A 25,308-nucleotide genomic window follows, 5' to 3' on the forward strand; every position below is an offset into this window, starting at 1 on the left:
ACGAAGTAATAAACAGATCATAGAGGCAAACTTCTGAAATCATAAGATCATAGTGTGTTAAACCACCATTTCAAAAATAAAGCAAAGTCAATCAGATTGCTCTTGCTTAAAAAAAAAAAGTTCATGGGAGCAAAAAGCGCTTTTCGTATAGAAAATAAATAAAATTTATATTTTAAAATAGTGTGTTTATTTCAGCTTCATCTCATCCTTTAGTTTTTAAATTTTTAAACTTTTTTGTGATTTAAAAATGTACATAATATATTAGGACAGTATTACATTATATACATATAACATGGGTGCATGTTAAATGTTTAAAGGAGAGTTCGTGATAAAAAATTTATAGATCATTGTTCAAATACATGGTTTCTCAACTTGAGCACTATTGACATTTTAGGCTGGAAAATTCTTTCTGTGGGGGCTGTCCTGTGCATTGTAAGATATTTGGCAGCATCCCTGGCTTCAACCCACCAGATCCCAATAGCACCCTTCCCCCCACAGTTGTGACAATCAAAAAACTTCTCCAGACATGACAAATGTGCCCTTAGGGTAGAGTTACTAGATTTAGCAAAACAAAAAAGCAAAATAAAAACAACAGGACATATATTTTTCAACCCCTATTCTTTATTTATCTGAAATTCAAAAATTAACTGGCTTTGGGCTTCCCTGATGGCTCAGTGGTTAAAAAACTGTCTGCCAATGCAGGGGACATGGGTTGGAGCCCTGGTCCGGGAAGATCCCACATGCCGTGAAGCAACGAAGCCCATGTGCCACAGCTACTGAGCCTGCACTCTAGAGCCTGCGAGCCACAACTACTGAAGCCCACGTGCCTAGAGCCCGTCCTCCGCAACAAGAGAATTCACCACAACGAGAAGCCCACGCACCGCAACTAGAGAAAGCCCGCGCGCAGCAACGAAGACCCAACGCAGCCAAAAAAAAAAAAAAAAAAAAGAAAAAAAAAATTAACTGGCTTCTAGTGTTTTATCTGACAACCTTAGGGTGGGGCCTACCTTCCAAACTCTTCCACTGTGCCCTCTAGAACTTATTATCCACAGCCTGCAAAAGCCCTTGCATTGTCAAGCTTTCTCTTCAATTTCTTATCTTTGTTAAAATCTGACTCTCCCTTGAGGACATTATTTTCCTGTTGCCCCACCCAAATGGTGCTGTTTATACTCTCAGGTTCCACATACCTCTGGGATGAGAGGCGTACTGAAATTTGGAAGAAGCAAAAAATATAACTGGTGTTTCCAATGGAAAACTATGCATTCTTTAGAGCAGACCTTTCCACGTTATCTGATTCTAGCCTTTTATTGCCTTTGAGGTATTTTACAACTTATGTAAACTGTATTTAACTGATAACAAGGCAAAATAAATTCTGTCCAGTGGAAGTTCAACTGACTTTCCTGAAAAAATAGAAACTATCCCATTCTCCACCTTCTTAGTACTAAACATATAATCCTACTTTCACCAGTACCCAGCCTGTTTTCCTTCCCTCCTGTTTTAATGGAGGAGCTGTCTTTCCTCCTAATTAGGGCCAAATTCGTTTCCTGTGTTTTGGATTCCCCCAACCCTGCCTTCTCAGAACTCTTCCCTATACAGTCTGGTTTCATCTATGTATCTTTTTCAATTTTTTTTTTTCCTCTGAATAGGATCCTTCTCAATGGTTTTAAACATTCTCTCTTTTTTTTTTTTCTGTTAAAGAAAACAAAACAAAACCCTTCCCAGATCTTAGCTTCCCTTCTAGCTACTCCTCTAACTGCCTTCATTTCCTTTCCTTTCACTCACGTTCAGCCAATTCCCCTCTGGGGTCCTGAGTTATCAAACCCATGAAGGACCTCTGATTGAGATCACTTATGTCTCACTGATAAAATCTTAGTGTCAACAAATCCAACATTTTTCAGTCATCTTATTGACTTTCCAACAACAATTGAGACAATTTGACCACTCTCCCTTCTTGAAATGCTCTCTTTTCCAGCTTCCGTGACAGTACTCTCACAGTTTTTTTCTTATCCTTCTGACCACTCCTTCTGACTCCTTGTAAGTATATCATCCTCTATCCATGCATTAACCACAAGCATCTCTCAAAGCTCGGTTCTAGGCCTTCTTTTCTTTTCTTTCCACTTAATACTTCTGAATATTCTTGTCCATGCCTAGGACTTTACCACCACCTCTTTATCAATGACCTCTGCCTTGACCATGCATCTGAACTCAGGTTACTTATCAATTCTTCTTGGAAGTCTCAGAGGCATCTCAAATTCAATGTATATATAACTGAACTCATGATTTTTTCCCTCAAAACTTAGACTTTTCCAGGAGTTTTATTTCAATGAACAGTTATACAAAAACCTAGGCCCTGATGTCTTGTCCCTCAACCCCTAATCTCTCCAATCCATCACCAAATTCTATCTTTTGATATTAGATCCATTTACTTCTAACTCTACTTTCATTAGATTTGTCTAAGCTACCATCTTCTCTCCCTGTGTACTACTGTAAATCTTCCTAATCATCTACTCTAATCCACTCTCAGCCCCCTCTGATCCTTTCTCCTCATAGTAGCGAAAACAATCTTATAAAATGCATATCTGATCATATAAGCCCCTGTTAAAAACCCTTCGGTGACTCTTAAAGACTAAAATCTTCAACATGGCCAGGCCCCTGCAGAATCTAGGCTGCATCCTCATCTGATATCATGTTCCATTCCAGCTGTGCTTCAGCCACAATGAGTGCCTTCTAGGTCTCCCTCCACCCCCTCTGCCCCCAGAGCCTTTGCATGTGCTGTGTTGCCTTTGCTTGGAACACGGCCACCCAACTGCCCACTTGGCCACATTCACACCTGCCTTTCCTTCAGATCATAGCTCCCCTTAATGTCTCTAATAGGATTCTCCCATTTTAATCTCTCACCATCATCATCATAATAGCTAATACTCAGACATGTTTACTACACATCAGTCACTGATCTAAGGGTTCTACCAATAAGAATTTGTTATATATGGAAACTGAGTTACCACACACTTTTATGTACCATAACTGTAATTTTCCTCATGTGTAACATAGAATAATAATACTTTCTTCATAGGGTGGTTGAGAACATAAAATGAGTTAATATCTGTAAAGGACTTGGAACAGTGCCAGCCACATAATAAATGCTCAATAAATGTAAATGTTAGCAATTGTTAGTATTGTAATCTTACATTTACTGCATTATTATTTGATTAAAGTCTGTCTCTGTCTCATAAGTACTATGAACATTGGTCAGGGTCTTCTTTTTTACCCACTATTATATTCCTTGTGTCTTCCTAGGGCATTGGTACATTGTAAATGCTCGAAAACATTTCTGGAGTTAATGAATAATAATTTGTGTCCAACCACACAGGATTGTTACAAAGCTAAAAAAAGTATGTGAAGTACTTTTTAAAACTACACAGGCATATAGAAATATTAAACATTTAAATGGTAAACTGTGATGCTAACTGTAACCGTAACAGGAATCTTAGAAAAGGAAAACTAATGTGGCCTAAAATTGTCAGAAAAGAGGCTCGTGGAAGAAGAGGACCTCAAAGCATATATAGGATTTGAATGGATGAAGTGGACCTCAAAATATGTATAGGATTTGGTAGAGTAGTGTGAGCATATAGGTATGTAGGGAAGAATGGGCTACCAGCCTACTTGGTGGATGTGTGATGAGGAGTAACAGGAAATATGATTATAGATATGGTGGAGACAAATCATGGAGGGACTTGATAGGCAGATAAAGGAGTCTGGACCTGATATGACAGAGAAGAGAGTCTTGAGCAGGGACATTTCAGGAAGATTCGTTCACCTAACAACTAGTGACCAGGACCTCTTCTTTTTTTTTTTTTTTTCTTTTTTCTTTTTTAATGAAGAAGCCTCAGAAACTAGGGGCTGAGGGAGGTTGTTTTTATTTATTTATTTATTTATTTATTTATTTTTGGCTGTGTTGGGTCTTCGCTTCTGTGCGAGGGCTTTCTCCAGTTGCCGCGAGCGGGGGCCACTCTTCATCGCGGTGCGCGGGCCTCTCACCGTCGCGGCCTCTCCCGTTGCGGAGCACAGGCTCCAGACGCGCAGGCTCAGTAGTCGTGGCTCACGGGCCTAGCCGCTCCGTGGCATGTGGGATCTTCCCGAACCGGGGCACGAACCCATGTTCCCTGCATTGGCAGGCGGATTCCTAACCACTGCGCCACCAGGGAAGCCCCAGGACCTCTTCTTGATGCTATAGATTCAATGGTAATCAAAACAAACCATGAGGGACTTCCCTGGTGATCAGTTCATTTTCCAGGAGCCTGTCCTCGATTACCACTGAACCCACAACGACAATTTATATTTGACATCTTTATCAAAGAATCTTCTTGCTTCTCCTTCGGTATATTTTACTTTGGGGAAGGGGCATTGCCCAATTTTATTTTCTAAATGGTGTTTAGCAGACTGAAGATGCTCAATAAACATTATATATCCATGGAACCATCTCTAGAAAAGAAATCTTGGCTATGTGACTACATACCCAGTGCAATAAACAATAACTGTTTTAACCCACTCACCAGGGGTAATTCATGTGGAAACCTAAAATTAAAAATAAGTGAAAACAGCTGGCTCATGATGATTTTGTCAAGAAAACTTCAAATATACAAAACCCAGATGGTTGGCATAGAACAGCACAGAAGATACCACTGAGTAAATATCAAATGAATAATCCCAGCCATTGAGAATTTCTGTTCACTTTCACTCCATAAAGGTTATTTCAAACTGGATTTCTTTATTCATCATGAAGAATTATGCATGAAAACTGACAAAGGATTAATCTCCAATATTTACAAGCAGCTCATGCAGCTCAATATCAAAAAAACAAACAACCCAATCCAAAAATGGGCAGAAGACCTAAATAGACATTTCTCCAAAGAAGATATACAGATTGCTAACAAACACATGAAAGAATGCTCAACATCACTAATCATTAGAGAAATGCAAATCAAAACTACAATGAGGTATCACCTCACACCGGTCAGAATGGCCATCGTCAAAAAATCTACAAACAATAAATGCTGGAGAGGGTGTGGAGAAAACGGAACCCTCTTGCCCTGTTGGTGGGAATGTAAATTGATACAGCCACTATGGAGAACAGTATGGAGGTTCCTTAAAAAACTAAAAATAGAACTACCATATGACCCAGCAATCCCACTACTGGGCATATACCCTGAGAAAACCATAATTCAAAAAGAGTCATGTACCACAATGTTCACTGCAGCTCTATTTACAATAGCCAGGACATGGAAGCAACCTAAGTGTCCATCGACAGATGAATGGATACAGAAGATGTGGCATATATATACAATGGAATATTACTCAGCCATAAAAAGAAACGAAATTGAGTTATTTGTAGTGAGGTGGATGGACCTAGAGTCTGTCATACAGAGTGAAGTAAGTCAGAAAGAGAAAAACAAATACCATATGTTAACACATATATATGGAATCTAAAAAAAAAAAAAAATGGTTATGAAGAACCTAGGGACAGGACAGGAATAAAGATACAGACGCAGAGAATGAACTTGAGGACACGGGGAGGGGGAAGGGTAAGCTGGGACGAAGTGAGAGAGTGGCATGGACTTATATACACTACCAAATGTAAAATAGATAGCTAGTGGGAAGCAGCTGCCTAGCACAGGGAGATCAGCTCGGTGCTTTGTGTCCACCTAGAGGGGTGGGATAGGGAGGGTGGGAGGGAGATGCAAGAGGGAGGAGATATGGGGATATATGTATATGTATAGCTGATTCACTATGTTATAAAGCAGAAACTAACACACCATTGTAAAGCAATTATACTCCAATAAAGATGTTAAAAAATTTTTTTTAAAAAGAATTATGCATGGAAAACTTGAACGAAATGTCTGGAAAGTAAGTTGGATTGTGATTTGAAAATTCTAGTAACAAATGATACTCTGACTTTAATTACTGAATTCAATTACGTCACAGACTGGAAACTCACTTCAAGACCTGTGAAAAATGCCCCTTTTAAAAAATGTATTAGAGGGAATTCCCTCGCGGTCCAGTGGTTACAGGGGGCACAGGTTCCATCCCCGGTCAGGGAACTAAAATCCCGCAAGCCGCACGGTGTGGACAAAAAAAAAAAAAAAGGTATTAGAAATTAATAACAGAAGGAATTTTAGGAAGTTCACAATATGTGGAAATTAAACAATATATTCTTAACTAATGGGAGAAATCACAAGGGAAATCAGAAAACACCTTGAGATGAATGAAAACACACAACATACAAAAACTTATAGGATGCAGCTAACACAGTGCTTAGAAAGAAATTAATAGCTGTGAATATCTATATTAAAGAGAAAGATCTCAAATCAGCAACATAACCTTCCAATTTAAGAAATTAGAAAAAGAAGACTAAACCCAAAGCAAGCAGAGGGAAGGAAATAATAAAGACTAGAGCAGAAATAAATAAAATAGAGAAGCAAAAAACAATAGAGAGAATAAACAAAAACCAAAAGTTTGTTCTTTGAAAATATCAACAAAATTGACAAGACAGCTGGACTGACCAAGAAAAAAAGAGAAGACTCAAATTACTAGAATCAGGAATGAAAGAGGTGCTATTACAACTTTACAGAAATAAAAAGAATTCTAAGGGAATACTATTAACATGCCAACAAATTAGATAAGCAATATGAATTCCCAGAAACACCCAAACTACCAAAACTGAATCAAGAAGAAATAGAAAATCTGAATAGAACTATAACAGGAGATCGAATCAGTAATCAAAACCTTCCCACAAAGAAAAGCCCAGGCCAGGCGACTTCCCTAGTGAATCCTACCAAATGTTTAAAGAAGAATTAGCACTAATCCTTCACAAACTTTTCCAAAAAATAGCCGATGGACTTCCATCTCATTTTATAAGGCCAGTATTACCCTGATACCAAAACCAAAGACATCACAAGAAAACTGAAAACAAACATTTCTATGGATACAGTCACAAAAATCCTCAACAAAATACTAGCAAAGTGAATCCAGCAACATATAAAAACGATTAAACACCATAACCAAGTAGAATTTATCTCAGGAATGTAAGATTGGTTTAACATATGAAAATCATATTAATAAAGGACAAAAACCATATGGTCATCTCAGCATACAAAGAAAAAGCATTTGACAAAATCCAACATCCTTTCATGATAAAAACATTCTACGACTAGGAATAAAAAGGAAGTTCTGCAACCTGATAACAGAATCACGTAAAATCCACAGCTAACATAATATTTAATGGTGACTAATATTAGGAACAAGACAAGATGTCTGCTCTTACTACTTCTATTCAACATTGTATTAGAGGTTCTAGCCAAGGCAATTAGATAAAAAAAAAGAAATAAACGGAACGTGGATTGAAAAGGAAGATGTAAAAGGATTTCTAATAGCCCGTGACATGATTTTGTACATAAAAATTTTAAGAAACCTACCTACCAGTTAGAGCTAATAAATGAGTTAAGTAAATTTGCAGGATACAAGGTCAATATACAAAAATCTATTGTGTATCTATACACTAGCAATTTTTTAAAATTTATTTATTTATTTTTGGCTGCATTGGGTCTTTGTTGCTGCGCATGGGCTTTCTCTAGTTGCGGCGAGTGGGGGCTACTCTTTGTTGTGGTGCATAGGCTTCTCATTGCGGTGGCTTCTCTTGTTGCGGAGCATGGGCTCTAGGCACTCGGGCTTCAGTAGTTGTGGTATGCAGGCTCTGTATTGTGGCGCACGGGCTTAGTTGTTCCGCGGCATGTGGGATCTTCCCGGACCAGGGCTCTAACCCGTGTTCCTTGCATTGACAAGCAGATTCTTAACCACTGCGCCACCAGGGAAGCCCATACACTAGCAATTCAATGAAGGAAAGAACAGTCTTTTTAAAAAATGGTGTTGGGATGATTAGATGTCCACATGGAAAGGAATAAAGTTGGACCCTTAGCTCACACTATATACAAAAATTAACTCAAAATGGATCATAGACCTAAATGTAAGGGTTAAGACTATAAAGCTCTTAGAAGTAGTATAGGAGTAAATCTTTGTAACTTTGGGTTAGGTGGGTTTCTCAGATATGGCACCAAAAGTACAAGTAACAAAAGAAAAATACGTAATTAGACCTTATCAAAATTTTTAAACTTTTGTGATTCAAAGGATACAATCAAGAAAATGAAAAGACAACTCACAATATGAGAAAACATATATAAAAATTATAATGTGATAAGGGACTTGTGTCTAAAGTATGTAAAGAACTCTTACAACTCAGCAATAAAAGGACAAATAATTTTTAAATGGGCAAAGGATCTGAATAGACATTTCTCCAAAGAAGATATACAACTGGCCAATAAGCACATGAAAGTATGCTCAACATCAAAGGCCATCACAGAATTGCAAATCAAAACCATAATGGGAAACCATTTCACCCACTTGTATGGCTATAATTAAAAAAAAAAGATAGACATTAACAGGCATTGGGAAGGATATGAAAAAACTGGAACCATGTTACGTTGCTGGTGGAAACGTAAAATGGTCAGTTGCTTTGGAAAACAGTTTGGAAGTTCCTCACGAAGTTAAACACAGAGTTACCATATAACCCAGCAATTCCACACTAGGTATATATACCCAAGAGAAATGAAAACACGTCCACACAAAAATTTGTACACAAATGTTAATAGCAGCATTATTCATAATGGCGAAAAAGTGGAACCAGCCCAAATGCCTATCAGCTGAAGAACTGAGAAACAAAATGTGGTATTGTCCATACAACTGAATATAATTTGGTCTAAGAAACAAATAGAGTACTGACACATGCTACAACAAATATAAACCTTGAAAACACTGTTAAATGAATGAGGCCAGACACAAAGACCACATATTATATGATTCCACCCATATGAAATGTCCAGAATAGGCAAGCCCAGAGACAGTAAATAGATTAGTGGTTGCCAGGAGCTAAGAGGGAGGAGTGGGGAGTGACTGCTAATGTGAATGGGGTTTCTCTTTGGGGTAATGAAAATGTTCTGAAATTAGATAGTGGTAATGGTTGCACCACTTTGTGAATATACTAAAAGCCACTGAATTGTGAACTTTAAAAAAGTGAATTTTATGGTATATCAATTATATCTAATACAATTATTATCATTTTAAAAAATTTATTTATTTTAGGCTGCGTTGGGTCTTCGTTGCTGCATGCAGGCTTTCTCTAGTTGCAGCAAGTGGGGGCTACTCTTCGTTGCGGTGCGCGGGCTTCTCATTGCAGTGGCTTTTCTTGTTGTGGAGCACCGGTTCCAGGTGCGCGGGCTTCAGTAGTTGCAACATGCAGGCTCAGTACTTGTGGCTCGCGGGTTCTAGAGCGCAGGCTCAGTACTTGAGGGGCACAGGCTTATTGCTCCACGGCATGTGGGATCTTCCTGGACCAGGGCTCGAACCCGTGTGCCCTGCATTGGCAGGCGGGTTCTTAACCACTGTGCCACCAGGGAAGCCCTTAAATTATTATTTAAAAAGAATGGATGTATGTCCTATAGATCTTGTCGGAGGAATTTGCATTTAAATAGATATTTCTTTTTTTTCCCAAAATTAAAATTGACTGTTGTCTGTTTGAAATGACCAATAAACAACTTATCCTTTAAAATTTAAATGACATTACAGTTAAATTATACATATATTTGACGCATTGATCGTTGTCTAAATTAATATCTCTTATCTATGAGTAGCAGTTTATTTTATTTTAAAGTTGAAAATATTCTGAAGTGAATAATTTCTGAGATGCTAGTATCCATACATAGCCCTTAATATGCTAAAATTTAGTAAATGTGTGAGAAAGGGCTTAGCATTTTCTTAGGTTTTTTTTTTAAACAAACAATTTCTAATGTTTGAACATTTCCTTAGCATCTAGTGCTTTTAAAGATTCTTTACTTTTTCTTTAGGGATATCATGGCCAAGCAAAATAGAAGTCAAAGAGTAAATGAATTTCTGGCAATTCTATGTTTAATCAGTATTCAACTCATGGTGGAGCAATTAATTAAGACTTCCCATGTTCAGTAATTTCCATATCTTGGTTTTTCCAGAATGAATTTTCAAAACAGTGTTTCCAGGCTTTCTGAATGTGAATGTTAATATACAGAAGTTTCTTGGCCTAGGTAAGAAACATATGAATTTTTTACTTTTTCTCCCTCTTTCTCCACATAGTCTATGTACTGGAGAGATTACTCAGGAGTCCAATTTCATTTGCTTTTTTTTTTTTAAACGTTTCTTTAATTAATTAATTAATTTATATTTATTTTTGGCTGTGTTGGGTCTTCGATTCTGTGCGAGGGCTTTCTCCAGTTGCGGTGAGCGGGGGCCACTCTTCATCGCGGTGCGCGGGCCTCTCTCTGTCGCGGCCTCTCTTGTTGCGGAGCACAGGCTCCAGACGCGCAGGCTCGGTAGTTGTGGCTCACGGGCCCAGTTGCTCCGCGGCATGTGGGATCTTCCCAGACCAGGGCTCGAACCCGTGTCCCTTGCATTGGCAGGCAGATTCCCAACCACTGCGCCACCAGGGAAGCCCTCATTTGCTATTTTTAAGCTAAGTACACTGGCGTTTCTTTCTTTCTTTTTTTTTTTTTTTACAATAAATGCCTATATCAAAAAGGCCAAGCTCATATGGTCATTGAAGTTAATTAAATGTTTGTGTTATATAGTTATGTACAACATTATTAGTTTGCAATAAATGACACAAGGGACTATGTCAAATTCATAATAAAAGGAAACAGCTATGGTGGGGCTTGATCTTCTGAAGCTGGGTTATATTATAGTTAGGGTTGCCAGATTTAGCAAACAAATATACATGATGCCCAATTAAATTTGAATTTCAGATAAACAATGAATAATAATTTCAGTATATCTCAAATACTACGTGGGACATACTTATGCTAAAAAATTATTCATTGTTTATCTGAAATTCATACAGAACTGGGCATCCTGCATTTTATCTGGCAACTCTAATTACATGAATAAGAGAGATTTTCTGCACTCTCCTTACAAAAAGCTGCCCAGACTAGCAGTAGGATATAAACAGACTGAGAGGTCCCTACATTGCTGTCCTGGCTGGTCACTGAACAGTTAAGGAAGTTTCCAGCAAGGTCCTAGAATTGGGCTGGCTTGTGATCGGATCCTGGTCTATTTTTAGGCTGAGATAAATGGGACAGTTATTCCAGGGATTGGGGAAAAGCGAGTCATATTTAAAATTGTGGAGAAGAAGTATGTGCTTGAGAGGGGAGAGGAGGGTGTCGTATATTGCCACAGTAAAGGCCACTTCAACCACATCATTACTGTGCACATCCACCCCACCCCAGGCAAAATAAAGTAGGTATAAATGATGTCCTATTAATTGGAAGGAGCCAGAGGGCTCTCTGTTTTTGAATGTGTGGATTGAGTAGGTCAAGCAAAGGAACAGTGAGATGGGAAACTGGCTTTGAAATCATCTCCACTGGAATGAAGCGCAGATACCTCAAACCCAATGCATCTGACACTGATGCATTACCTTCCCCTCCTAATTCTTCCCCTTTCCCTGACTTCATTCATGTATTCAACAAATATTTGAGTGGCTACTCAGTTCCAGCATGTGCTAGCTCTGGCCATATACCCATGAGCAGAATAGGCATGGTCCCTGCTCTCAGAGAACTTATAGGGGGAACATGCTGATATAATCACAAAAATACATGCTTAATTACACATTAAGACATTGCTATGAAGAAAAGATGTTGGTTATAATCAAGCTGGTATACCACTACTGATCTTTATGGTGCTATTATGATGAAGAAACACTATGAAGCATCCTGAGAATTAAACTTTTTAAAAGAAAGTATTACACATTTTCCTGTTTAGGGAAATAATATTCCATTAATATTCCAAGGCACTTAACACCCTGACTCCTCACCGGGGTCACCGCGGAGGCTCCCAGACGACTGTAGTGCAGCTACTTCTGGCCTGGAACGCAGCTGCTGGTTAACAGCTGTACAGCCTAAGAGCTCCACACTCAAGGCCGTGAAGAGGGGCTCACCGCACCCAACTAAATAACATATATTACTATTTTCGAATAATGCATCTTGTGTCTTGCAGACGTACCTGGAACTAATGAACAGAAGTACTTTCTGCTTACCTGAGCTTTCTCAACTCGGTTTTGGCAATTTTCTTTTCAGTTAAAAATTCCTCCCCCCCGCCCCCCCGCTTTTTTCCCCATATACCACTTCATCATCTAACCGATGGAACCCAGTTTAGCCTTTTTCACTGAATGGCTGGAAGAAGGGAAAATTAGGAAACTGGATGGGGCGGGGGTAGTGTCAAAACTTTCTTTGGGGGGCCCCCAGCAACCTTACCCCGAGTGTCCAGTCCTAACTCCTGGTTCCTTTCCCTTGGACAGGGCTCGGGCGGGCCAAGGATGAGGCAAATTGAGGGAGAACAACCGGAGCCTCTGCCCGCAGTCCTCCCTCCACCTCTTTGCCACCTCGGGCTGCATTTTCCGGACCGGAAAATAAAGAGCCGGGAGCACACTCGCCGCGGCGATGGACAGCCGGCCTCCGGTGGAGGAAGGCGAGTCCGCAGCCCCGCGGCCACTTTGATCGTTGCGCGCCTCCAACTTCACAGAGTGCACCGCTCAGGGGGTGCAGCCCGGCCTCCGCCCAGAGCGACCCCGCTCCTCGCGCGGGGAGGAGCTGCGGCGGGAAAGCCGAGCCGCCGCCCGCGGTCTAGAGGCCAGCCGCCCGAGTTCTTCCGGCCCTCAACCCGCGGCGGGGGAGGGGCCGCCGCCACCCGCGTTCCCTGGCCCCCGCCGCCGCCGGCGGAAGGGCCGCGCGCTTCGCGGAAGCGCGGCCGCAGCTGAGGATCAGCTGCTGGAGGAGGCGGAGAAGGAGAGGGAGGAGCCTAGGGGAGGGGGAAGGGGAGGGAGGGGACCGTCAGGAAGCCGCGAACGCCACCGAGTGTCTGCACACCTCGCTCCGTCTGCTATGGCTGGTTAAAGAACCATCCGGATCGCAGCGCGGGGGGAGGGTCGGGTGGGGGGAGAGCGCCGGCCGCGCGTGAGGCCGAGGGAGGGGCGGCGGCGCGAGCGGCGGCGGCGGCGGTTCCAGCATGAAGAGGAGAGCTGGCCTGGGGGGCAGCATGAGGTCAGTGGTGGGCTTCTTGTCCCAGCGGGGCTTGCATGGGGACCCCCTGCTCACTCAGGACTTTCAGAGGAGACGCCTGCGAGGCTGCAGAAACCTCTACAAGAAGGACCTCCTGGGCCACTTCGGCTGTGTCAATGCCATTGAATTCTCCAACAATGGAGGCCAGTGGCTGGTCTCAGGTAAATCAACCCCCTTCCCCTCCCCGCGCCTCCCGGCCCCCTTCCAACCTCCCCTTTCCGCTTTCCCTCGCCACCCTCCTCCTGCCCTCCGTCCCCACCCCCTCCCTCCTCAACCCCCCCTTCGGCGGTGGGAAGGTGGGTGTCAAATTAAAACCCTGGCGGGGGAGGGAGGGAGAGAGGGGAAGGAGAGGATGTCTTCTATAAAAAAGACCTAAAATGGTTGACAGGTCCTTAATTCGCTTTATCCCAAGTGTAAAGTGATCTCTCCTCATGACTGCGGTGGAAGTGTGGGTCGGGGAGAGGGGCGAGGTTACCGCTTGACAAAGTTTGATGGGAAACTCTTCCTCCGCGTACTTTAAAAGGTGCTGGGGGCATTTGAGCGATTTGGTGGGGGAGGAGGCCGAGGCACGCCGGATGCCGGGGGCGGCGTGGGGGAGCTCGAGCCCCTGTCTCCGGCGTCCCGGGAAGGGGCCTTGGGGCCGGGGGCCGGGCGGTGACAGGGTCGGCCGCCGGAGGGGTCGGGGCTGCGACTCCGGGTGAACGGAGGGGAGGTGATGAGCGGGTTCCCTTGGGCCGCCCCCTCGTCGCCCTCAGGGGCCCAGCGCCATCTCCTCGGGTCCTGGGGTGGCCTCTTCCGTGTCTTGTTTTTCTTATGGATTTGGGAGTGCCGAGGGCTCTGGAGGCCAAGGGGCACCGGCCTGAACTTGAATGCGCAACTTGCGAGGCAGGGGGTGGGGGGGGTGGACGACCCCGGGAGACTTGTTGGCTGGAGCCCCGAGCCCGCACCCCCTTTCCCCGCGCCTGCCGTTGCAGGTGGTCTCCGCGCCTCCTCCTCCCGCCCAGCTGGGCTTGGTTGCCCCCCGGCTCCCCCTGCGGTGTTGGGTAAGTGGCGAAATCGAGGCCGGCGCTCCGGCCGGGCGGTGTAGGCCTCGCTCTCCCGGGGCTCCTAGCGACAGGCAGCTGAATCGATAGCCTATTGCTCCCGGGGAGGCCGGGGCCGGGCGGGTGGCGGCGATAGCTGCTTCGGGGGAGGTGCGCCTGCCGCCCGTGGGGGCGCTCGCCGCCGCCGCCCTCACCACGGGGGTCGCGGGCCCACGGCTGGCGAGTGGGGATGGGTTACGCTGGGGGCGGCTCCCCGAAACCCGGCTCAGGGGTGGAGGGCGAAGACGGCTGATCTGGCGTTCCCGCTCGCCTTCTGCCCTCCCTACCCCGTCCCTTTTCCTATATCGAGAGGGAGGAAGGGGGAGCCCAGCGCTGGACGTGGCGCTTCGCTTCACCCAGGCCGGTCCCCGAATGGTTTTCTAATTTACGTCAGTGGGCAGCTCGCCAGAAACTTCTGGGATCATGGCAAAGCATCCGTCTTCTTCGCGAGTAACATTCGGAAGTGACACGGGGCGTGCAGTCCAATTTGGGGGTAACAGATAAGACTTGTGATCATTTCATGATAAACCTTCTGGGGTTTCTCCAGGACTGACTTGACTTTTCCACTTCAGATCGTTTTCTCTTTGACTAGGTAGATTTTGGCCCTAGATCATCTCCTGAAGAAATCTGATATTCCACTTCGAGGCATACCCCAAACAAAAGCTTCCTTCCCCCACAGGGCCAAAAATTCCAGGGGCAAAGATGGGGGAAGAGCTCTTTACAGAGCTCCCAGTTTTTCCCCCTGCTGCTACTTCTGTATTCATCATACTCCTGTCTCCTTCCCAGACTGATGTATTCCAACAGACATGTTCCCAGACACAAGTAAATGCACCCTACAGGGTGAGGGAATTTGGGGGGTGCTATTACAGACTGAGCTAATCGTGTTGATTAAATCATAAATGCGGTCATACATTGCTCAATTTAACACGCTTTTTATTTATTTTAAACATCTTTATTGGAGTTTAATTGCTTTACAGTGGTGTGTTAGTTTCTGCTTTATAACAAAGTGAATCAACTATATATATACATATATCCTCATATCTCCTCCCTCTTGCATCTCTGTCCCACCCTCCCTATCCCACCCCTCTAGGTGGTCACAAAGCACCGAGCTGATCTCCCTGTGCTATGCTGATCTCCCTGTGCTATGCGGCTGCTTCCCACTAGCCATCTATTTTACATTTGGTAGTGTATATATGTCCATGCCACTCTCTTTGTCCCAGCTTACCCTTCCCCCTCCCTGTGTCCTCAAGTCCGTTCTCTACGTCTGTGACGCTTTTTAAAAATAACAGATTTATTAAGATATAATTCACATGCCATACATTTCATCTATTTAAAGTTCATTAACACTTTTAAAATATATATATTTGTTTATTTGGGCTGCGCTGAGTCCCAGTTGCCGCTTCTAGTTCCCCGACCAGGGATGAACCCGGCCGCCTGCATTGGGAGGGTGGAGTCTTACCCACTGGACCACCAGGGAAGACCCCATTAACACTTTTTTAAAGGTGCTAAAAAGTTGCCTCCATTCTCTACCAGTTATCCTTGTGTAGTACCTTCCCCCATGTCTTAAATGAACCCAATTTTCTCTAGACTTGACCAGTTCATTTCCTTTATCTTAATTTTAGTCTATAGAGGAGCAGGGTCCTTTCCATAGGCAGGCTCTGGTAAACCTTCTGGTTCTAGGCATTCATTTCCTCTTTCCTAGGCTTGAGTTGCCCATCTCCATCAGTACTTCCTGGGTTCCAACTTTCTTTGCCCCTTACTCCTCCTCCTTCCCCTCACGCTTCCTCTAGCTTAGTTCTTCCTGTTTCCTTTTTATCTACTCCTGTCCTTGTTCCTTGTCTTCCAGTAGGCTTTTTCACCTGCCCCTCCAGTTTAGCTCAGCTAGTGTTAGCTTTTCTTACTTGTTCCCTGAACGGTAGAGTTTTGGTTAAAAGCCTTATTAGTTTATTCACCGTCTAGTATGAGTACAACTTATGCAACAGAAAGTTCCTCCTGTTCGCTTCAGATAAGGAAGCCCCCTCTGGGAGTCATAAATACACCTTTACTTGTTAAAGCTAATTAAATTTTGTTCTGGGAAGTTCTTCAATAATCTTCCCAAATTTAAAACTATTTAAGGTGTTTACATCTTATCTATCATTGTCCTTCTTTAGCAGTTAACACCTGAGGGGAGGAGCACATGGTATTTTGAGGCTAATGCTGTCAATCCCTAATGTTTCACCAAAAATGTGGTGGGAGGCCAGACTCCAGGATGGTAATGAGATTACTTTTATGCATTTTATTGTAGTGCTTGTATCTTGTCTGGATTGGTTAAAGCTCTTGAAAGTGGTGATTGAAGTGATAGTTTGTTCCACAGAAAAGGAGATCAGATTTGTGGTTACCAGAGGAGGGGGCGGGGGGTTGGGCCGGTGGCAGGGGAATTGGATGAAGGCAGTCAGAAGGTACAAACTTCCAGTTATAAGACAAACAGGTACTAGGGATGAAATGTATAATGTACAACATGATAAATATCATTAACACTGCCGTATGTTATATATGAAAGTTAAGAGAGTAAATCCTTTGAGTTCTCATCACAAGAAAATTGTTTTTCTATTTCTGTAATTTTGTATCTATGAGAGAGTGAATTCACTAAACTTACTGTGATTATCATTTCATGATGTATGTAAGCCAAATCATTACGCTGTACACCTTAAACTTATACAGTGCTGTATGTCAATTATATATCAAAACTGGAAGAAAAACAGTTTTTTAAAATGATAGATTGTCCATAGTTTGCTCACTGTTTTCATTATCTAATTGTTTGGGCAGGCTCATGTTTCTTGTAACTGACACACTATTTGGGGTTTTTTGTTTGTTTTGTTTTTGTTTTGTCTTTTTTTGTTCTTTTAATTTTATTTATTTAGCCGCACAGCTTGGCCTATGGGCTCTTAGTTCTCCTATCAGGGATTGAACCGGGGGCCATAGCAGTGAAAGTGCCAGTCCTAACCACTGGACCGCCAGGGAATTCCCTGACACACACTATTTGATATAATTAACTTAGACCTAGGCCAAAAATAATATTTGCATGATTCCTATGGCCTTATAAAATGCTGTTTGTTAAGGATACATCATTACTTTTTTGTTCTAACAGCTAGCCCCTTTTCCAGGGCACAATGAGGCCAGCAGATATTAAAAGTAAAGCAGAGAAAACCAGGAAGGAGAAAAGGTGCTCAGCTGGGAAGTGAGTGTGTGACAGCAACAAGTGGGAGGATGTTTTTTTGACATTTTGAAATACAAAAGTATTTTAACCTAAAAAGTATTTTTCTTTATTGCTGAAAGGGGCATTACTGTGATATCATGTAAGGCAGTATGGTATAGCATACACATGGTTAAAATCACTGCTGTGTCATTTAATGTGTGACCTTAGTCAAGTTGCTAAGCCTCTCTTTCCTGATGTAAGCAATGGGAATACCAGCACCCACCTGAAGGGCTGTTGTGACAGCTACATTAGGCAAAGTTTAGATTGGGTACTGAACAGAGTTCCCAGCCTCTCAGAAAAAATGCTGAGTTTGTTTTCTTTCCCCTTTGTACTTATAACTTGTGGTTTCATTATTAGCTGACACTTGTTCTTACAGTGCTGGTAATGGACATGTGCAAATGGGGCAGACAGGATAGTTTTGTGATTTTTTTGAAGTGGAATGAGGAGGCACAATATGGTGGGGAAAGAGCCTGGGATTTGGCGTCAACGTGATATGTTGGAGGCTCTACCAGTCACAGATTGTACGAATTTAGGCAAGTTCCTTCATTCCTCATCAGTAAACGGGATTAACAAATTGCCCTCACTACCTAACAAGGAGGTCTGTTCAATGAAATGTCATATGTGAAGGTACTTTGTGAACTATATGGGTTTAAGTGAACATTATTACTCTATAAAGGACAGCTTATGCCTGATGCAGTCTTATCTTAGAATATTTACGGGTGTTAGTTCTTTGAGAGAGAAGGAACAACATTGCATGTTGAAGTGCTACTTACAAGAGATACTAACACCATCAAGGAGGTTATGCTAGTACACGTATTTAGGGGATAGCCTGGGTTTACCTTTTAAGTCTTTGGTTGCATCTGATTCTTTCTTTAAATTGCCTCCATTGCTTCCTCTTAGGTTTCTCCTTTTCCCTAGAATGGAAATATGTTTGCTTAAAAGTCTTTTTATTTTCTCTTGGGGAAGCAGATGAACATCTTCTTGTGATCTGACTGCTAGACCAATCAGAATGTAGCTCTGGGGGAATTCCCTGGCGGTCCAGTGGTTAGGACTCAGCGCTTTCACTGCCGGGGTCAGGTTCAGTCCCTGGTTGGGGAACTAAGATCCCACAAGCTGCGAGGCACAGCCAAAAAAAAAGAGTGTAGCTCTGTATATGTAACTCTCTGCTTTCTTATATCTTTTTTTTTTTTTTTTAAAGAAATTCACGTTCTTTTATTTATTTATGACTGTGTTGAGTCTTCGTTTCTGTGCGAGGGCTTTCTCTAGTTGCGGCAAGTGGGGACCACTCTTCATCGCGGTGCGCGGGCCTCTCACCATCGCGGCCTCTCTTGTTGCGGAGCACAGGCTCCAGACGCGCAGGCTCAGTAGTTGTGGCTCACGGGCCTAGTTGCTCCGCGGCATGTGGGATCTTCCCAGACCAGGGCTCGAACCCGTGTCCCCTGCATTAGCAGGCAGATTCTCAACCACTGCGCCACCAGGGAAGCCCTGCTTTCTTATATCTTATAAATGGTTTTTGTAAATAGAATCTTAGCAGTAAATAAAAATATTCAGCTCTTTGGGATAAGAGTTGCTGTAATATTATTTACCCTGAATTGATGTTTAAGGCATTGGAACTTGTAGCACTAGCAGATTAATAGCCCATAGTGTGAAGTTTTGAGTTACAGTGAGAGATTATGATTTCTTTTTTTAATGCTTATGACTAAATGTAGAAAAAGCACCCTCAGAAGCTTTACAGATAGCATCAGCAACTATACTATTTCAAAGTGTTAATTAAGTAGGAGTTGTGAATGGGGAGAGGCATTCAATTACTTGGGCATAATATTTATAATTGGACTCACTATTTAGTCCTATTTCTATTTCATATGGGTCTCCCATATTCATATGGGATATAAGTATCCACAGTTATATAGAGAGATTAAGTCATATAATAAGGACAGTGATACGTCTCACAGGGTTGTGGTGAGGATTGAATGAAATAACACTTGTAAAGTTTTTAGCACAAGGGCCTAGACCATGCTGTTGCTCTGGTTGCTACTGCTGCTGCAACTGTTATTACTGTTGTTGTTTAACTTGAACCTCACAAAACGCTTATAGGAGATTGACACTTGAGCATCTAACATTCATTGCACATGGCACAGTACAATGTGAAAAATTGAGAATGATCTCAATGAGGGGAACTGTTAGAAATGCTTTGTGAATAAACTTAACCCTAATACTGTCATCAAAGCATAATTTTAAGCATCAAATAATAGCTATGATAATAACTGTATGCTTAATTGGAACCCATTAATTAATGATCATTTCTTGTCACCCAATCACTAGTTATATTTCATTTTATGGAATCAGTTTTTAGTAAGTAAACTCATGTAAAAGCGTATTATCTACAGGTAAAGTGTTTGACTTTAACCAGTTAAATGAAGTCTGACTATTAAAACTTCTACGTGTTTAATTAGAATGAATTTATTCGTCCAGGGGTTAGTTTATCAGGAGAAATATGGCCAGTGGCAAGGTAGATTTCTGACTTTAAAAAGCTTTTGTAGTACATACGTTTTGACATGGTGATTAGGGAATCAATTCTTGGATTTTCTTCTGGGCTTTTCTGTTTACTGATAATGCATTGCTGTGAAGGTGTTAAATTTTATTCTTTGGTCTATTTATTAGTTCAACAAATAGTTTTTGAGCGCATACTGCTTATAAGACAGGAGTTATGCGAAGTACAGAGATGATGAATCAGATATAAATCATACTCTTAAGCTTGTATTTTCAGAACATTTACTTCTCAATTCTAACAGTGCATGATCCTTTAAAAATGTTCTCTTCTGCTTTATGATACTTTAATAGATACTGGATTTTTGTTTGGTTTGTAGTACTTAATATAGCAAAAGTCCCCTTGTCTTTGATTTTTAGTGGGAAAGAAAGGTCGCTTGTAGAGATGGCCTTGGAGGACATTGCTGTGATAAATTACAGAGATCATGTCATAAGGATAAGGTAACATGGATATTTACAGATACACATTATTTTTCCCACTTGTTCTTCAGTCAACTAATTGATATCTATCAAAAATTGGCAAATTTAGAGTTATGCCTGGGTTTGTCACTTCCACTTTAAAAAATACCTAGTGAGGTTTAACTGATGACCACCAGTCTCATTAGACATTATAAGTACCTCAAAAACTTGTCTTTATGTGTTCAGTGTTGTTCAAAGGATCATCACTGACTTGACTTACATTTATGATATACTGAGAGTTCTGAAGAAGAGCAGTAGCTCTCAGTTATGTATCCTGGCCACACATTGAAGGGAGGTACAAGTGTGTGCTCATTCACTGATTATTGATAGATTTGGTTGTAAAGTACAGTTGGAATCATTTAGATCAGGGAAACTTTATTCACCAGTAAAACTTGGGACAAAGGGGTACTGCTTTCTGAATTCTGAGTTAAGAAGTGTGTGCATTTATTTTCTCATGCATTGAGCAAGGTGAAGAGCACTTTCATTGCTTATAAACAGTTCTTAATTTTGATTTTTTTTTTTTTCTTTTTCATGGTTTCAAGAAAGAATTGCTTTTCCTATTGTTTTAGTCTGAATTTAAATACTCAAGGGTGGAATTAAAGACACCCTTAAAGGAACCAAAATCCTAAATCAAATAAAGATTATGTAGGTTAAGAAGGAATTGATTTTGTTTTCAGTTTTTGGTGCCCCACATTATATTAAAAGTATTGTCTCTTATAATTTAAGAACTGAATATTGATCTATTAGGATTAACTCTTAGATTATTGTGGCGATGTGAAATTACATTTCTTTTCTACTTAATTCTGTTTTCTCTAAAATTTTTGATTTTAAGTTATAAGGATTAGGTTACTGTTTGCCAAAGTGTGCGTACATAAGCTGATTTTAGGTGATCTTTGAATGAATATTTACATTTTAATAGTACATTTATTTTATACATGTTAGAAAAGTTAACTAGCATATATAAAATAGCTTTCATGGATTTATTGCTTAAGGCAAGGCTAAATTTTAAAAAGTCAGTTTAAAGTAAAATAATGGTGACTGTGTTGTGTGGATATGGCAGAAATCAAAAGGTGATCACGATTAACTGAAGCTTGGGAAATACTACATTAGGTAACCTTTTTTTATTTCTTCTTTCTCATGGAATCAGAGAGATGGAAAGATCTTCATTTTATGGAAAAGGGAGTGGAGAAGTAGAAAGGTGACTTGTTCAGAGCTGCTTGGTTAGTCTTTGGCAGTGAGGACTGTTAAGTAGGGCTCATTGCTTCTAGGCAAGTGCTGTTTCCAGGTTGCCTTTTTATGTTTTTCTGTCCCTTTTCTTATAGGACAGGCAGCCTTTTTAGAGCTCTTCTGAAGAACTGAAAACTGACTGTTAGCAGTTCCTGAGCACATGTCCAACTCTAGTTGCTCCTCTTAGATGATAACTTGTATTTCTTTGTTTTGCTGTGAATAACTTGCTTTACATAGGTATCTTATGTTTATTCGTTAAAAATATTTAATGAGAACACACTATGTCTGCCTCTTTAATCTCAATAATAACTCTAAGGGTTATTTTTTTTCACACTTATTTAGCAGATAATGTGTGCCAGGCCCTCTGCTAAGCACTTCGTATGTCTTATTTGCCACTTGGAAAATAGCCAGTGTTACCTATTATCTAGAAAGATAAGGGGATTTGAAGGTTTTGTATTAATTGCATTAATTAACTGCTAAAGAATCAAGAAAGGGCATTGATAAATGACTGCTGAGGATTCTGTAATGAGAAAAGGTAGGGCATTAGTGGAAAAATAGAAATTGGAATTCATTGTTTCTGGTTAAAATGAAGTGAAATAGAATTCTAGGAATGAAAAAAGATTTTTTATTACCTTGTCTATTACCTTGGTCTTTGTAGAAAATTTGGTTCCAATAGCTGCTTCCCAAGTTTTTGTTCTTTTCAGCTTTAATGCTTATTAGTCACCACTGCCAACATAATATAAGCTCCCTAAAGCTTAACTCATTATCTCATATCCCCTGCTGATCCCTCAAAAATCTACAGTGCTCCCCAGTGCCTACCAAATTAACTAGGAATGGCCCTCCTGATGTTCGAGACATTACTGTTTATAAAAATAAATGTTTAACAATAAAAATAGCTAATATTTGAGCATGTCATTCATATATCAAATATTATTTGGGGGGTGTTTAATATGTGTCAGGCACATTTACATACATGATCACATCTAATACTTATAAAAGAATCTTTCCTAAGGTACAGAGAGTACTGTTATCCTTATTGGACATATGAGGAAACTGAGGCTTAGAGAAGTTAATTTGTGAAACCTGTAGTTTGTGGTGGAGCTGCATTTCCAGCCTGGGTCTGCATGAGCTCTGAGACATGCTGCTAACTGCTCTGAAATTTTTAGAATGTTACATACATTTTAAAAGGATATGACCTTTTCCTTATATTCTCATCTCCCTGTGTTATCACTCTGATTTGCTAATTGTTTTTTTCCCCCGTTATGTGGAAACAGAGGAAGGGGTGCGGTTGAGGGAGATGGATCATGGGCTTGGAGCCAGTAAGCACAGTTCTGGTCACAGCTGCAGTACTCACCTCTCAAGCAGGTCTCGCTCAGGACTAAAACTCACTTCACCTGGATTTTGGTCTTGGCTGTCTTCTTTTTTTTTTTAATTTTTGAATTTTATTTTATTTATTTTTTTATACAGCAGGTTCTTATGTTATCCATTTTATACATATTAGCGTATATATGTCAATCCCAATCTCCCAATTCATCACACCACCAACCCCCACCCCTGCCACTTTCCCCCCTTGGTGTCCATACGTTTGTTCTGTACATCTGTGACTCTATTTCTGCCCTGCAAACCGGTTCATCTGTACCATTTTTCTAGGTTCCACATATATGAGTTAATATACGATATTTGTTTTTCTCTTTCTGACTTACTTCACTCTGCATGACAGTCTCTAGATCCACCCACGTCTCAACAAATGACCCAATTTCGTTCCTTTTTATGGCTGAGTAATATTCCATTGTATATATGTACCACATCTTCTTTATCCATTCATCTGTCGATGGGCATTTAGGTTGCTTCCATGACCTGGCTATTGTAAATAGTGCTGCAATGAACATTGGGGGTGCATGTGTCTTTTTGAATTATGGTTTTCTCTGGGTATATGCCCAGTAATGAGATTGCTGGGTCGTATGGTAGTTCTCCTTTTAGTTTTTTTAAGGACCCTCCATACTGTTCTCCATAGTGGCTGTATCAGTTTACATTCCCACCAACAGTGCAAGAGGGTTCCCTTTCTCCAAACCCTCTACAGCATTTGTTGTTTGTAGATTTTCTGATGATGCCCCTTCTAACTGGTGTGAGGTGATACCTCATTGTAGTTTTGATTTGCATTTCTCTAATAATCAGTGATGTTGAGCAGCTTTTTTTTTTTTTTTTTTTTTTTGTTGAGCAGCTTCTCATGTGCTTCTTGGCCATCCATGTCTTCTTTGGAGAAATGTCTATTTAGGTCTTCTGCCCATTTTTGGATTGGGTTGTTTGTTTTTTTAATATTGAGCTGCATGAGCTGTTTATATATTTTGGAGATTAATCCGTTGTCTGTTGATTCGTTTGCAAATATTTTCTCCCATTCTGAGGGTTGTCTTTTTGTCTTGTTTGTAGTTTCCTTTGCTTTGCAAAAGCTTTTAAGTTTCATTAGGTCCCATTTGTTTATTTTTGTTTTTATTTCCATTACTCTAGGAGGTGGATCAAAAAAGATCTTGCTGGGATTTATGTCAAAGAGTGTTCTTCCTATGTTTTCCTCTAAGAGTTTTATAGTGTCCAGTCTTACATTTAGGTCTCTAATCCATTTTGACTTTATTTTTGTGTATGGTGTTATGGAATGTTCTAATTTCATTCTTTTACATGTAGCTGCCCACTTTTCCCAGCACTACTTATTGAAGAGACTGTCTTTTCTCCAGTGTATATCCTTGCCTCCTTTGTCATAGATTAGTTGACCATAGATGCGTAGGTTTATCTCTGGGCTTTCTATCCTGTTCCATTGACCTATATTTCTGTTTTTGTGCAAGTACCATACTGTCTTGATTACAGTAGCTTTATAGTATAGTCTGAAGTCAGGGAGTCTGATTCCTCCAGCTCTGTTTTTTTTCCCTCAAGACTGCTTTGGCTATTCGGGGTCTTTTGTGTCTCCATACAAATTTTAAGCTTTTTTTGTTCTAGTTCTGTAAAAAATGCCAGTGGTAATTTGATAAGGATTGCATTGAATCTGTAGATTGCTTTGGGTAGTATAGTCATTTTCACAATATTGATTCTTCCAGTCCAAGAACATGGTATATCTCTCCATCTGTCTGTATCATCTTTAATTTCTTTCATCAGTGTCTTATAGTTTTCTGAGTACAGGTCTTTTACCTCCTTATGTAGGTTTATTCCTAGGTATTTTATTCTTTTTGTTGCAATGGTGAATGGGATTGTTTTCCTTAATTTCTCTTTCTGATTTTTCGTTGTTAGTGTATAGGAATGCAAGAGATTTCTGTGCATTAATTTTGTATCCTGCAACTTTACCAGATTCATTGATTAGCTCTAGTAATTTTCTGGTGGCATCTTTAGGATTCTCTATGTATAGTATCATGTCATCTGCAAACAGTGACAGTTTTACTTCTTCCTTTCCAATTTGTATTCTTTGTATTTCTTTTTCTTCTCTGATTGCCGTGGCTAGGACTTCCAAAACTATGCTGAATAATAGTGGCGAGAGTGGACATCCTTGTCTTGTTCCTGATCTTAGAGGAATTGCTTTCAGTTTTTCACC

The 25,308-nt window shown here is 41.0% G+C and overlaps 2 protein-coding genes across 6 annotated transcripts in view; one reads left to right on the plus strand and one right to left on the minus strand.

Annotated features, from left to right (window-relative positions):
* EXD2 (exonuclease 3'-5' domain containing 2) overlaps positions 1 to 12,885 on the minus strand; it is a 96,477-nt gene extending 83,592 nt beyond the window's left edge. For both annotated transcript variants that reach the window (XM_082384391.1, XM_082384393.1), the window contains exon 1: positions 12,384 to 12,885. The gene's annotated coding sequence lies outside the window, so the exon portion shown is untranslated. The remainder of the gene's footprint in view (positions 1 to 12,383) is intronic.
* A 115-nt stretch (positions 12,886 to 13,000) lies between these two features.
* DCAF5 (DDB1 and CUL4 associated factor 5) overlaps positions 13,001 to 25,308 on the plus strand; it is a 105,702-nt gene continuing 93,394 nt past the window's right edge. Inside the window, exon 1 of one of the 4 annotated variants that reach the window (XM_082384382.1) lies at positions 13,001 to 13,348. In XM_082384382.1, coding sequence (XP_082240508.1) covers positions 13,135 to 13,348 — 214 coding nt within the window. In that variant the 5' untranslated portion in view covers positions 13,001 to 13,134. Of the gene's footprint in view, positions 13,349 to 13,549; positions 13,711 to 14,206; positions 14,231 to 25,308 lie in introns of those variants that run through there. The other 3 variants (XM_082384384.1, XM_082384385.1, XM_082384381.1) reach the window with 3 other exon arrangements.

The sequence above is a fragment of the Balaenoptera borealis genome, assembly GCF_965194805.1.
Source record: "Balaenoptera borealis genome assembly, chromosome: 3".
Taxonomy (NCBI): Eukaryota; Metazoa; Chordata; class Mammalia; order Artiodactyla; family Balaenopteridae; genus Balaenoptera; species Balaenoptera borealis.